The 14,766-nt window shown below is 61.3% G+C and overlaps 1 protein-coding gene across 1 annotated transcript; it reads left to right on the top strand.

Moving 5' to 3' along the window:
* Positions 1-5,555: 5,555 nt before the first annotated feature.
* Sdc1 (syndecan 1) lies at positions 5,556-10,981 on the top strand. The gene is made up of 7 exons (XM_010618032.2): positions 5,556-5,599; positions 6,739-6,888; positions 7,329-7,504; positions 7,981-8,160; positions 8,911-9,386; positions 9,623-9,749; positions 9,857-10,981. The coding sequence occupies exons 1-7, from the start codon at positions 5,556-5,558 to the stop codon at positions 10,024-10,026; spliced, it is 1,323 nt and encodes a 440-aa protein (XP_010616334.1). The 3' UTR covers positions 10,027-10,981.
* Positions 10,982-14,766: the final 3,785 nt, after the last annotated feature.

Raw genomic sequence — 14,766 nt, 5'->3', positions numbered from 1 at the left:
GAGGGGGGAGGATCTGTGATCTGGGGAATTTGCCACCTCAGGTGGCTGTGTTGTGTGAGCTGTGGGTGTCTGGGGCCACCGCCTGGAGGCTGCTACCTAGAAGTGTTCTGCCTCAGTGCTGAGGGTCTGAGCTATATCTAACGTGTGCAGATCCAGAGCCTGAGCACCCGTGGGGGGATGCAGCCCTTGGCAGGGCCCACATCCAGGTGCAGAAGAGAGGGTACCCGTCACTGAGCCAGCCGGGTGATGCAGCAGGCACAGCAGCTCAGCCCTCTGTGTCCCCGGTCAGAGTCCACGGGAAGCGGTCTCCATTTGAATCGGGGTGTAGGGCAGGCCAGTGTTCAAACCTCCAATGCATGGGCTTCTTTCTGGCATGGGCGGAGTTTGTGTAGGGATCTCTGATGGGGCGGGGGGAGCTGTCCAGAAGCCAGGCTGTGGCAGTACCAGGCTTGGCACCACGGCCCCAGAGGCAGTGAAAGAACCCTCCTGGCAGAAGGCAGGCACGGTGCCACTGAGCTAAATCCAAAGCCCATTAAAAACAGAGAGTTTTAATCCTTTCCACCAGGGCCACCTAGGCCCTTCTGTGGCCACGTGGGCCCCCTGGGTCCCCTGGTTTCCCTTTGTAAGGGCAGCTGCCTGGTCTCGCATGGCTCGGTCTGCCTACCTTTGGGGCCCAATCTGGGTGGGGTCCTGAACCTACGGGCCGGGCGGGTGGGGGCCCCAGAACTGGCAGGCTGAGGAGACAGGATGCTGGTAGCAGGCCAGGGTGGTGGGGACGAGAGAAGGGAAAGCACGTGCTGGCACAGCAGGCCCAGAGAGGCTGTGAAGACCTGAGCTCTGGCCTGCTGTCTCCGTGTCACGCTGCCCCGTGGTGGCCGTGGCTGTGGAGACTTGATCGTGTCAGCCCGTGCAGGTTCGCAGCAGTTTGTCTACACCCCTGATTCCCAGGGGCTCTGCGGGCTCCAGCCGGCCTCTCTGGCAGTGCTCGGGAGGAAGTGGCCGTCAGGCTGGGGCTCGCAGGGCCCTAGGCTGTTGGCTGTCTTGCAGCCAGTGGGCAGAGACTGTTGTGGGCTGACCTGGCCCTCCCAGAGCAGTCCCCAGGCGGACTGCACTTCTTCCTGGATGGGCATAGGGGATTCAGGGGGCAGGGCCTGGGGCGAGTGCAGCTGGCTTCCTGGTGAGGCCTGGGTGATGTAGCACCCGGAAGACCCGAGGGCTTGGTGAGTCAGGCAGGACTGGCATCCTGGGCCGGGGGAATTGTCAGAACAGAGTCACCAGCCCGCAGACCCCGGTCCAGGGCAGGGCGGTCGTGACTCAGCCCCTCCTGAGTCCTCCTAGCCAGTGGAAGGTTTATCCTGGGGTGCCCACCTTTGGGCACACTCTGGAGTCCTGCAGCCTTGAGGTAGGGGAGGAGGGGACCCCAGACCTGGGCTGGGGCAGAGAGAAGGGCTGGGTGGGCCTCATCCCTGTGGATCACGCACAGCCTCCCTGGTTTCGCTTTGCCTCAGTTTCCTCTTCTGTAAGATGGGGTGTCACATCCTGCCTGGGGGCTGCTGAGGAGCTTTAGTGGGGTAACTCCTGTGGTCTCACTGGGGGCCCTTGCTTGCCAATTCAGGGAGAGCAGAGGCCGGGCTGCCATGCGGAAGCTGGGGGCCACGGCCAGAGGGTGCAGCCCCTCTGTGTCCCTGGCCGGTTGGCACTGACACACGGGGTCTGCAAACATGGCTTTGCCTCTTCCCAGAAGCCTGAGCTGGCCGCAGACTTTGGTCCCGCCTGGGCCGTGCAAGCTGGGCTGCCAAGTCGGGAGGAGGCCAGGTGAACCCACACACCGGGGCCGCAGTCTGCAGTGGGGCGGCCCTCCCCCTGTGCCTCGTCAGTGACTGCGGCTCCGCTCTTCTGAGGGTGGGGGCCCTGGCCAGCCCGAGCGCAGCTGGGGACTGTTCTGTCTGTAAGATGGGCCAGGAGAAGGCCACTCATGCAGGGAAGGAGCCGCAGCGGGCTCCTGGCCCCTCCTCAACCACAGCAGCCGCGGTGCTCTTTTGTTCTTTGTCTTTCAAGGCTCAAGATGCTGCTTCTGCCCTTTACTGAAGCCCCAGCCCAGGTGGTCCCGAGGCTCCTCTCCGGCCCCAGTCCCGGCCTGGTGTCGTGGCTGCTCCTTTGTTGGCTCACCGAGCCGCCGGGCCTGGGCCGAAGCTCGCCCTGGGCTTGAAGGCAGTGTGATCTCCCAGCCGGTCAGAGAAGGCGAGCTGTCCATGAAAGGGCTGCGCTGCTTTGACCCAGCCTAGGAGTGAGGGCCTCCGTAGACTTTCCAGCAGCCCCGAGGAGGGCCAGGCTGGCTCCGTGAGACCCTCGGGGGTGCCATGCCCTGGGCTGAGCAGCCCTCCAGTGCCCCTCAGTCCCAGCTGTGCTGTGTCTAGGAGGCGCGCTCCAGGCCCGACCCAGTGTTCTACAAGTGGGATGAAAGCCACAGGTGCCATGGCTCCAGGCAGAGCAGAAGGAGCTGAATCTCTTTCCTGGGTAGCATGTTGTTGGCTTCCATAGTCTGACAAAGGTTAAAAAATTTGCTCTTGGCATCTACCAGCCTCCTTTTTGTAACCCTTTCCCATCTCCTGTAGCGCCTATCCCAGCCCAGAGTCCCAGTTCCAGAATCAGCCCCCTCCCCATAGGAAGCTGATTTATGCTATAGTGTGAGTGGCTAGCACCCCTCTGCCTCCCCAGAAGCATGTACGTCTAGAGGGCTGTAGTGTGACTGCAGGGACACAGAGAGACGCTAGCAATAGACATGAAGTACGGCCCTCCTGCCACACAGCTCCCCGGGGTCCTGGCTGGTTGCACGTCTCAGAAACTGTAGTTTCTGCCTCCGTGAAGCATGAGGGTACTTTGGTCAGCCACTGCAGGGAGGATGTCGGCCCCTAAGGCCCGCAGTGCTGGGGACTCCAATGGGGGAGGCTGACACCTAGGGGTGGGGAGGAAGAGCCCTACAGGCCTTGGCCCCTCAGTCCCCAAGGCTGTGGGGTGCTGACCCCAGGTGCCCCAATGCTGAGGGGGTGACAGCAGGCACCCGTCGCCCACCGTGGCCTGTGCTGCTGATCAGCCCCCGCTATGCCGAGTGCCCCAGGTAGCAGTCGCACGGACCCTCTGGACACTGCTTGGCCCAAGCCCCCTGTGTGGTGGCAGCCCGAGCAGGGGTGTCAGTGAGGGGCAGAGCCTGGGTCTGATTGTGCCCCCTTGGCCACCCCGTGGGGGCAGGGTCTGGGGTCTTGTGGAGTAACCCCCCCACACACACATCCTGGGAGCGACGCCAGGCAGGAGGCGCTGGGCGTGGGCCGGGCAGCCTTGTTCCTCCCAGGGCAGTCGTGGGCTGGGCAAGTGGGGAGCAGCAGCAGAACGAGTCTGAGACTAGTCCTGGCACGCAGGCCAGCAGGCAGGCGCCAGCCCCATGGGCCGGAGTGCAGGAGTGGCGTCAGCACTGACCCTGTCCGCAGCCCCTCTGAGAACAGACAGCATGGGCGGGCGGTGTGGGGAAAGCGCCTGGCTGCCACGACCCACCCGGAGCCCCCAGAACGGGACGCAGGTTAGGGCCTCTGAGGCCCGGGTCCTCAGGGCTGCCCGCTCCCTTTCCTGCCTGCCCACTCCTGCCCGCCACCTCCCTTGGCAGGTGCCAGCTTGACTCAGTGGAACAGCAAGCTGATAAATCACTGCGCCTGTCACCCACAAGTGCTGGTGGTGCCCCAGGGCCTGCCCTCCCCGAGTGGGAGTGGGAGATTTCCGGGAGACTGCAGATGGTGTCCGGGTGCCCTGTGCCTGCCGCTGTCACTGAGGTGTCAGAGCCGCTGAGGGGCCAGTGCTGGGTGGGCAGCCGGGGTGTCCTGGGAGGGGCCAGAGACGGACAGTTGGTGCTTGCCTCGTGGGTCGTCGTGGGCCTGTGGAGGTTCCTTCAGCTCCTTGGGGAGGGAACTGGGCCAGCCCAGTGTGGGAGGCAGAGCGGATGGTGGAGCCAGGGTTCTGCAGCTCCGGGGCCTCAGGCCCCAGATGCAAAGTCTCCCAGACCCACAGATCTGATGGAGAAGCAGAGAGCGCAGCAGGGGCAGCACGCGGAGGCTGGGGAGGAAGGGTCACAAGGTCAAGCCCAGTCGGAGCGTTTCAGCCAGACCTGCTCTTGAAATTAAAAAAAAATTGTAAAAATGGGCGGGGAATGTAGGACAGTGTGAAAGGCACGGAGTTAAATCCCTAGTACTACAAACAACACCAAACACAAGCCCCAGAGAGACTGACTTCTAAGCACTGAGAATATGTTTAATCCTTCCCAGTTCACTTGCTGTGGCGTGGGATTCAGTAGACAGGGAGTGGTGGGTGTTTATCCGGGGTTCACCGCAGGGCCCGCTGCCCTTGGACTCTGAGGCCGGGGCTCCTGGACCAAGACCCGGAGCCTCCTGACCAATAGCCCGGAGCAGAGCAGAGCTGCTTAGCAAAGGCTGCGGCCGGCCCCTTTGGTAAAGCCAGTTCTTTGTCTCCGATTGTGTGACTGATTGATGGGACTTGTGGATTAAGTGACCCACAGAGGCCAGGGCTGTGTCACTGCCTGGGACAGCGCGGTAGCCCGCGGTTCACCTCCCTTTCTGCTCTGTGGTGCAAAGGTTCCCAGCACCGCCCAGGCTCACTCCTTGGGGTGGCACTGTCTTACTCCTGGGTCCAGCCCAGTGTCCTCTTTAGGGGGCCTGCTGTACCCCATCCTTTACAGCTCCCCTTCCTAAGCCCTTGGATTAGCATCCAGGTGCTGGGAGCTCTGCCAAGGCCAAAGCCAAATGGTTTCATACCCTATTTTCTCCCCAACACCTCTGCATGATGGTCCCACAGTTCTGAAGTCGAACACCCCATCTAACATCAAAGTTCTGTGACTTCCTTACATTTAGAACACATTGGTTGAAAAAGCAACATGATCCTGTGATGCCCATAAAGCTTTGCCAGGGATTGGAGTCTTAGTCATCACTCTAGTCAAGCAGCAGGTGATGTGTTCGCGTTTTGGGGTGGTGGTTGGACTTGGTGGCTGCAGGGTGACGTGAGGACAGGTGGGCACCCCCTCGTTCGCACCAGTGTCCACCGTACTCAGTAGAATTTCTTGGGGACACCAGCTTGACAACCTGGCTCGCAACAACTGAGGCACTGCATGCCCACAGATGCCCAGCGAGGTGCAGTCCATTCTGTGCAGTCCACACAGTGGCCCTGGGCACTAGGCCGAGGGGCTCGCTCACAGTGACCGGCTGAGCAGGGCCTCTTCCAGGCAGGTTGAGGCTGCGGCTGCCTTCTAGAAGCTTCCCGCCAGCTCTCTGCCCACAGCTCCAGATGCGCCCTGGGTGTGAAGGAAGCAGGATGAAGACTTTCTCTGCCCAACTCTGTTTTGGCCGTGCCATTTCCTCTGCCCTGCTGGAGGGCAGGAGGGCACAGGGGGCTTCAGCTACGGGGTGGGCTCAGGGGTTCCTGTTCTGGGAAGCTCTCGTCCCTTTACCCCTAAGCCTGTGGCCACACTGAAAAGTCTTAGGCAGGCTTTCCTTCAGATGGGTGAGTTCAGCCGTGGAGGTGGACAGGGAGAGGATGCCAGGTGAGCCTCAAGATGAGGGCCGCTGGCCGGTGTCAGGCTGTGCTCCTCTTCTTTTGGGGGAGTACCAGGGATCGAACTCGGGTCCTTGCACTTTCGAGGCAGGCAGGGGAGCCACGGAGCCAAATCCCTGGCTGTGCTCCGCTTCTGTCAGAGACCAGACCTCAGCCTGCTGTGCGTGGTGGCGGGAAGCACCCACGCCTCCATGCCTTTCCCGCCGGCCTCTCTCTGAGTTGTCCACGCAGGCAGACAGATGGCTGTTCCTCCTGGTCTCCCAGACTCGCCGCGTCTGCCCCCTTAATGCCTCCGCCCCAGAGGAGCCAACCTTCTGGCTTTGGGTGCTCAAATCACTGGGCTTCTAGGGTGTGTGCTGTGGGGGGAAGGGGCACAGCTGCCCTTGCTTTGGAGAGCAGAAGCCGAGAAAGCTGAACCCTTCCTTATCATGAGGTGTTGGATTTGTCCTGCGGGCAGCTGGGTCTCGGGTCCTCCGAGGTGTGAGGTCGGTGTCTGTGCTGCCCCGAGCAGCGGCCAAGCACTCTGGAAGGACCCAGGTCGGAGGTGACCCTGGGGAGACCCTTCCGCGTGCAGGGAGCATAAGAAGCCTGCTAAGTGAAACCAGAGTTACACCCAGTCTCCAGTCAGCTGGCACCTCAGTAATCCAAGTTCAGACTCGGCAGTCTCTGCTAATTCCCTCCCCAGGACCGAAATCTCCTTTTCCTCCTGAGATGCCATTGTGCAGGGTCCCGGCTGGAGATGCTCAGGGATTCAGAGAGACTGGTGACCCAGAGGAGACTGGCTCCAGAGGCCAGGGAGCTGGTGTGCCAGTTTCTTTGGGAAAAACATTTGCTTAAGAGCTTGTTGTGTAAACAAGATCACATAGGGATAAGCCAAGCAGAGCAGAGGGAACAAATTTCTCTAGGGCCGTCAGACCCAGCCTTATCTAACTTGGGAAACAACCTGTTGGGGCTTCTCCTGTAGGTGAAAGGCCAGCCTCAGGTGTTCTCCAGGCTTCCGGTTGGACCCAGCTCTGGCTTAGGTCTCCTTGGCCTCAGCTGCCTCCCCTGCTGGGCAGGGATGGCCTGCTCAGGACTCCAGCTTCCCCGCTCTTTGAAGATCTGCCCATCCTGAGCTTTCTTGCCTAGGGAGGGGGTGGGCCATCACCTGGGGGGAGTTTTGGAGGCTGCTGACGTGGATGCCTTAGGGGAGTCTGGGGGCAGCGGTGTGGAGGTGGCACAGGTGTTGGAAGCCCATCTGGGCAATGTAGACAGATGTGGCCTGATGTGGGACGAGGGGTGAGCTGTGGATAGTCCAGAGAAGGCCGGGGGGAGATACCATTGGCTCTCCTGCTTTCAGAGGAAGTCGAGCGTTACTTCTAGCCTTACAGCTTCCGCTCATGGCTGAAGTGTGCCCGCTCCTGGATGTAGACCTTCTGCCCAGTCTGGCTCTGCCCCAGAGGTCCTGTCTGTCATTCCCTGCTCTGTTCCCCTGCTGGGTGAGGCCATGGCCCTGTGGCCAGGCCTAGGGCTGCTTGTTGGACCTCCTCTGGGTGGCCCTGCTTCCTGCAGTGCAGATGTGCTCATGGGCCCGCTTACAGGGAGAGATGAAGCCTGAAGAGGTGTGGTGATGTCCTAGGGTCACTTGCTCCGTAAGTGGCAGAAGTTGGGGGTCTCTGAAATCCTGTGTTGAACTAAGCTGTTCTGATTCTTTACTCGTGCTGTTATGTTCCCCACAGAGCCTGTGGGATTCAAGGTGTGGCGGGCTGGGGTGCCAGGACTGGAGGCTCACTGCCTAGCAGGATCTCAGAGCGGCCCCCACCCCTGATTGCTGGGTTCTCCCTCCCACCCCTGCTCCACTGGTACCAGTGCAGGACCCCTGCCCTGCTCTGCCTTCTTCTGGAGCCTGTCCACGGTGCTGCAGGGTGGCCCAGCATCAGGACCTGGGGCCTCTTGGAGCCACATGCTCAGCCTGTTTCCTGGAGCCTGCTCTGGGCAGAGCCTCCTGGTGTTGGCTTGGTGGTGCCCAGCCCAATGAGTGCTCTGCCCTTTCTCCCCATGTCCTTGCTGTGGGTGAGGAAACAGGCCTGGGGCTGCCCCAGTAGACGGCTCACCCCTGCAGCTATGCCGGCCTGTAGCCTCTGGGACCCTGCCTGGCCCGGTGTCCAGCACACCTGGAGACTGCTTCTCTGGGCCGGATAATCCTGCTGTTCTGGAGGTGCTCAAAAGCCTCCTGGCCAGGGGTCCCCAAGACTGACTCTCAGTGTAGACCCTGTGCCTCCTGAGAGGTTGGGGCTCTGACGAGACTGTGTTCATCGCCTCAAGCCCCTGTGGTCTGTGTTGTTAGAGCTTCGGGGGTACAGTGAGGACGTAGGACTGCCCGGAACTGAGGGTCCTGCCAGGCGCAGGGTGTCCTACGGTGTCACCGCGCTGTCCACTCGATTGAGCAGGATGGACTCTGGCTCAGGCCCTGCTCTCATCCTTTCCAGCAAATTGTGGCCACAAACATTCCTCCTGAAGACCAGGATGGCTCTGGTGACGACTCCGACAACTTCTCTGGCTCAGGTGCAGGTAAGGCTGACACCGTGCAGGACAGCAGTGGGCTGTGGTCTCCGATGTGTCCCCACCCAGATGGGTCGGAAGGGCAGCGCTGGAGGGTGTGGGGGTCTGTGCTGCAGCTACCTCGATGTGGAGAATGCTCCAGGAAGACATGCAGGCCTGAACACACCTTCTCCTCCTTGCTTACCAGGCAGCCTTTGGAACCAACCTTAGGAAGCTGTGTGCCTCTGCTGAGCTTTGACGCTCCCATCTGGGGTTTTTTGTTTGTTTTGAGACAGGTCTTGTTATGTAATTCAGGTTGGCCTTGAATTCACTGTGTAGCCCAAGCTGCCCCTGAACTCATGGTGATCCTCCTGCCTCAGCCTCCTGAGTGCTAGGATCACAGGCTTGCAGCACCATTTGTCTACACCTGTAAAGTAGCCATACCACCCCAACCCAAGGTACAGAGCTGTGAGGCAGCACAGAGCCTGCTGCTTGGCCTGAGAACTGGGTGGCAGGAGGCAGGCACCTGTTCCGGGAGAGGGCAGGCAGGGCCTGTACCCCGCCCCAGGCTCACGTGGAAGCTGCTTCTCAGGTGTCCCTGGGTCCGCCTGGCTTCAGAGGCCAGGCTGTCCTGGGCAGCTGCAGTGGGAAAAGACCGCTTTCTCCTGCTGTTCGCCGAGGGACACGGCCCCTCAGGAGGCAGGGCCACCGCGCTGGCTGGGCAGGCAGAGTCCCAGCTGTGCCCGGCCCTCCTGACACTGTGCTCCTGGCCTGCTTCAGGTGCTTGGCAGGACATCACCGCATCCCCTCAGGCCCCCTCCACTGGGAAGGACACATGGCTGCTGTCGGTCATGCCCACAGTGCCGGAGCCCAGTGACAGGGAGGCCACAGCCAGCTCCACCCCTGTCCTGCCGGCTGCAGAGAGGCCTGAGGAGGGAGAGGCGGCTGTGCTCGTGGAGGCCAGGCCTGACCTCACTGCCCAGGAGGAGGAGCTGAAGCCCGAGCCCAGGGAGACCACACTGGCCCCTGCCACCCAGAGGACCCCAACAGCTGGAGCCACGGAGGCCCCGGCACCCTCCACTGCCCATCCCCATGGGGACGTGCACCCTGGGCTCGCCGAGACCACCACTCCCACAGCGCCGGGCCAGCCCGGCCTTCACAGCCCTGGTGCAGAGGGCGCAAGCCCTTCCGCCACCGAGAGCACCGAGAACGGAGCCCCCAGCCAGCTGCCGGCAGGAGAGGGCTCTGGGGAGCAGGTGAGTGGCCTCAGGGACTCTGGGGGGGCCCCTCTGCCCTGTGTTCCTTGAGCACACTGTACCTGCCCTCTGAGGGCGCAGCAGGACGAAGGTCAGAGCAAGGTCACACGAGAGGGCCTTCCAGACGCTGTGGGTACACATGCCTCGGGTCCTGGAGGGAGGCTGGTGGACGTCAGAGAGGTGGGCCCGCTGCTGGGTGGGGAAGCAGCTGGCCTCCATGCAGTGTCCCTGCCCAGGACTTCACCTTTGACACGTCCGGGGAGAACGTGGCCGTGGCCGCTGTGGAGCCTGATGACCGGAGCGAGCCCCCCGTGGGTCAGGGGGCCTCACAGGGCCTCCTGGACAGGAAGGAGGTGCTGGGAGGTGAGTGGGGGAGGCCAGCCTGGCCGGGGCGGGGGCTGTCCGTGCTCAGCCACTCCTGTGCTGCCCGGGGAGGCAGCGCTGAGCAGAGCTGGCCTCTGCTGCCCTAGGGGTCATCGCCGGAGGCGTCGTGGGGCTCATCCTCGCCATGTGCCTGGTGGGCTTCATGCTGTACCGGATGAAGAAGAAGGATGAGGGTAGCTACTCCCTGGAGGAGCCCAAGCAAGCCAACGGTGGCGCCTACCAGAAGCCCACCAAGCAGGAGGAGTTCTACGCCTGAGGACCGACGCTCCTCCCCTGTCCCTGCCACTCACTAGGCCCCCTCTGCCTCTTCATGAAGAACTGCAGCCCCTGGCCCCCCTGCCACATGCTACCCCCGGCACGGGGCCTCGGGTGCTCCTTCCACGTGTGCCGGCCGTTCACTCCGCACCTCTGATTTCCGCCTGGAGGCTTGGCCTTTCCACCACAGCCTCACCCGGCGCCCCACCCCGCCACTCTGACTCAGTTCTCCACATCGGAGTGGCCCTTCCCAGACCCAGCCACAGTGCCAAAGGAGACCCTGCTGCTCTGGACCTGGATGGCCTGCTGTGGCTGAGGACTCTGGGGAGGGGCACCCGCTGACCCCATAGCACTTACTGTACAGACGCTGGCTGGGCTGGGCTGGGGCCGCCGAACCTGCTTTCTGCCTGGGGAGGTCTCTTCTAGGTACCAGCTTGTTTTTGCACATACCTCTGTTCCTCTGTTCGTAGCCCCAGTAGACCTCATTACTCCCCAGGTAAGTTAAGCCAGCTGATTTGGTGTCCCCGTCTTGAGAACCCAATCTACGTTCAGGGGAGAGCATCAGGGTTAAGAAGACTTTGTTTATGTTTTTGTTTTAAACTAGGAGAACCAAACCTGGAAGCCAAGCACAGGGTATTTTGTGTGTTGTCTCGAGTGAGTTTGCCACTCATGTGCAACAGGGTATGGGTGGTCCGCTTGGTGGCCTGTTGGTGGGCTGGCCAGTCCAGGCACTGGGGTGGCCACCTCTTGGGCAGTCCTGCCTGTGTCCACAAACTCGAGGGCACGGTGGTGGCCCAGGTCACTGTGACATTCCAGGACAAGAGGTGTCAGGCACGACGGCCACCGCTGGCTCCTCCACCCAGAACCAAGTTCTCATTCGGCTCCTGTGGCTGCTGCTGGGCTGGAGTCAGGAATGTTTTCCAAAGAGTGATAGTCTTTTGCTTTTGGCAAAACTCTACTTAATCCAATGGGTTTTTCCCTGTACAGTAGATTTTCCAAATGTAATAAACTTCGATGTAAAGGAGTCCTGTGAACTCTGCTGCCTCGCTCCTTCTCCAGGCTGTTGTGTGGACGTGTTCAGCCTTTTTCCGAACTCTGGTGGCTTGGGAAAGCTTTGCTAGAGGCTTTGTGCCTTTGTCTGTCCAGAGGGAATGGATTCTGGGTCCAGAGTCCCTCTGGTTTATCCTTTTTTGTTTTGTTTTGTTTTGTTTTGCCTAAAAGCCTTCTGGAGGCTGGCAGGGTGAGACTCGTGTGAGGCTGTCTGAGGCCAGGTGTCTTAAGTGGGACTCTCCACTCGGGCTGCGTGGCCCAGTGGAGTATGCAGCCAGGCCCATCTCGCCGACCCCATGCCGGCCCTCCACACCTTCAGGGCATCTGAAGCCCGGCCAGGTCCTGGACTGCCTGTCCTCTCTTATTTAACTCACAATGTTCCAGCTGCTGTCTGAGGCCCAGAGAGTGCGCCGCCACCGCTGCGAGGGGAGCTGTGCCCTGCTCGGTCCTGGACTCTGCGGGAGTGTCCGCCTGCACGTGGCCCAGGGCGGGATGCTGCCCATGCCCCTGGCTGGCCTTTCCTGTAACTGCAATAAACGGTACTTGTCCTTGTGGACAGCAGACACTGTGGCGTGCAGTCTCTTCGGCCTGTCTGGGTCCTGCCCTGCCACCTTCCCAGGATGGGAGGCTGCTCTGGGCCTGCTCCGGCCCCGTGTAGAGTAGTGGGATTAGCACCCACCCCTCCTACAAGGGAAGACGGAGCCCATCCCTGCCCTCCTCACGCAAGCCACGGCCCGATGCTTCAGGGCCTGACTGGGTCGGACCCTTCCTCAGGACACGAGTGGCTCCCTGCTGGCTCTCAGTTCACTGCTCTTCAGTTTTCTCATCAGCCCAGAAACTGCAACACAGTGGCCAACAGTCCCAGTGTCCAAGGCCTGGAAGCATCATCCCTACACTGGACACAAAGGACAGCAAGGACTTGGGGTGGAAGCGCAGGGCACCGAAGGAGACCCATATTCTGGGGGTCCAGCTGCCTCCACGAGCTGTCCAGGCTGCTGGCCCACCCACTTCCTGGCCATGGATGCAGCCAGCCCGGGCCCTGGGTCCCTGGGTCCCTGGGCAGTGCCGAGTAGGCGGGGCCATTCCTTCCTGGCTCCTGCACCTACGGATGGGCAGGTACTGCAACTCCAGGTAGTTGGCAGGGTGGCAGATTCCAGTCACCAGAGTGACGCATCCTGAGAGTTAGGGGCCTGAGACAGGGCCTCCAGTTCATGCTGCGAACAAGGAAGACAGAGCACCCATGTTCCGCTGGGCCGTGGGGTGGATGGTGAGGGCATGGAGGTTTGACAGGGGACCTGCAAGTTTCCGAAACCCCAGTCCCCTCGACCCTTGCATCCTGCTCCTGTCCATGTAGACTGACCTGCCTCCTTCCCACGATTTGTCTTGTCTTCCCTTGCCGTGCCCTCATGATCTGTGTGGTCTCCCCGGGGCCCGTGAGGACCGCATCGAGCCCCGGAGCAGGCTTTACTCACTGCAAAGCTGCACAGCAGAGTTCCCTGGGCAGCCCCATCTCGGGCGGTCTCTGCCTGCCTTCTGTGTGTCCCCCGTGTCCCGCTGTCCCCCATGTCTGCGCCCCCATTTTCCCATGGCTTCCCCACCCCCTCCCCACCTTAGCGGGTGCCCACAGTGGGGCCTCCGTTTGCGTGTCTGCAGATTGCTAGGAACAGGGCTCACAGATTCCCGCAGAGCCTTTTGTATTCCAGTGTTTTCTAAGCTAATGAGCCATCTTAGGGTCACTGTGTCACATTCTGGATCTGCAACTGGGTTGTGTGCTTGCACTGCTTCTGGGGTTTCACTTTGGACACGCAGACACATCTCAGATGCAGATGCCAGAACTCTCCTCTCCCTTGCTCTGGGGCCAGGCAGATCTGATGGTGGTGCCGACCACATTCCACCTGGGCTGCTGGGGGCATTGAACCCAGCTCTGTCTGGGTGCTGGAGGTGGCAGATATGGCCCTTGAACCAGTCTGGAAGGGCGAAATAAAATTGGCTTCATGGCAGGGAGATGCCACTCGGGCAAGGGTGGGCTCCAGAGGCCCCCACGGCTGTGCCAGGCCAGCAGATGTGGGAAGAGGCTGGTGTGTTCAAAGGCCAAGGCCATGTAGCAAGAGCGGGTGACCAAGGGTGGAAGGAGGCAGCGACAAGGCCCAGGAGTGAGGCCCAGCCGCGGTGAGGTGGGGGCAGGCCTGGTTTTTGAGCTTAGCGGCTTAGTGGTATTTTCAGGTGGGATCCCACGCCTGCCCCAGGGAGAAGGTGTAGGGAGGAGCATGGGGACTCCCAGGGGAGAAGGGACAGCAGGCCTTGTGCTGGGTGACTTCCTGCCCCTCCTGGCCTGGGTGCCAGGCTCCCGGGAGAACAGGCCTCTGCCTGTGGCTCTGGGGTCCCCCGGGTTGCCACCTGATCCAAGGCTTCCTCGAGCCCCTTCTCCTGAGTGGCCATGGGGGTTGGGGCAAGCTGGGCCCTAGAGCTAGATACACAGGAGCTGGGGGTCCCCGAGCCAGGGAGCAGAGTCCCAGAGCAGCAGCCCTGGGCCCAGAGACTCTGCCCTGCAGAGCGGGGATGGCCTGCTCTGCCCAGCAGGGCAAAGGCCCCTGCTTGCTGCTCTGACTCCCAACATTGCCTCACCCCACTTCTTGTACCTGTCCATGGGTATGAGCTGCCACCCTGAGTGTGCAAGGGTGTGTGTGCATGTGCCCAGATCGAGGCAGGGTGAGTGTGCTGTACCCTCTCACTTCTGGGCACTCCTCTCAGGCACCTGCCAGCTCTCCACAGACCTCTGTGTCCACGGTGGCTTCTGGCTGCTCCTGGGCAGGGGTTATGAGGCCCAGCAGGAGCCACCACACACAGGGCACAGCCCGAGGGTGCATCGCGGCTGTCTGAGCTGCTGTCCTGCCTTGAAAGCCCAAGAACCATAGCACCCCCCTCCTCCACCAAATGGCTGGAATTAGGAAGGGCAGTGTGGCACCAGAGGCGGGCCCAGAGGGGGGCAAACTCTCCTAGGCTGCGGGCGGAGTGCCAGCCCAGCTGAGCACTTGCAGATGGTGTGGCTTGGCTAAATACTCACCTCCCCTGTGATCCAAGTGAGACGGGAGCGTGTGTGTGCCGGAAGTGTCTGTAAGAGCATTCGCAGCAGCTCTGGTCACCGCGGCTACACAGGGACACAGGGCCATCGGCAGAGCAGCTGAACTGTGGCACAGCCCCGCAGTGGAATACTACTGGGCACTAACAAGGACCAAAGACAGACACATGCACAGCACGGATGAGCATCCCAGGTACACGCCAAGACACAAAAGGCATCTGTGAAGCCCAGAAGCTGGCAGAGCTGACTGGTGACAGGAGCCAATGGGCACCTCCAGCAGGTGTGCTATGACAAGGTGGGGCACGGCGGAACCTTCCGGGGTTCTCTGGAGGTTCTGTGAAGTGTCCTCTGGCCCGCTGTGGGTGGTGATTACCAGGGCAAACGCATATACAAAGAAGCTCCCACGCTGCACAGAGCGCATACTCCGTGTTACTCTGCAAGAGGGAAATAAAAGGGGAAACACTCACAAAAGGGCTCCTGAGATGCTAATTAGTCCCTTTAAATCCCGCCGCAGGTTTGCGGCAGAAACAAGGGAGGCCCCATGGCCCACAGTGGACCCTCACTTATGGGCAGAGGCCAGCCAGTGCAAAGGCGTCCGCAGTGGCCACTTAG

Source organism: Fukomys damarensis, unplaced genomic scaffold, assembly GCF_012274545.1.
Source record: "Fukomys damarensis isolate Sample0158 unplaced genomic scaffold, DMR_v1.0_HiC HiC_scaffold_2, whole genome shotgun sequence".
NCBI classification, from domain to species: Eukaryota; Metazoa; Chordata; class Mammalia; order Rodentia; family Bathyergidae; genus Fukomys; species Fukomys damarensis.
This window is presented reverse-complemented; position numbering and strand designations above follow the sequence as displayed.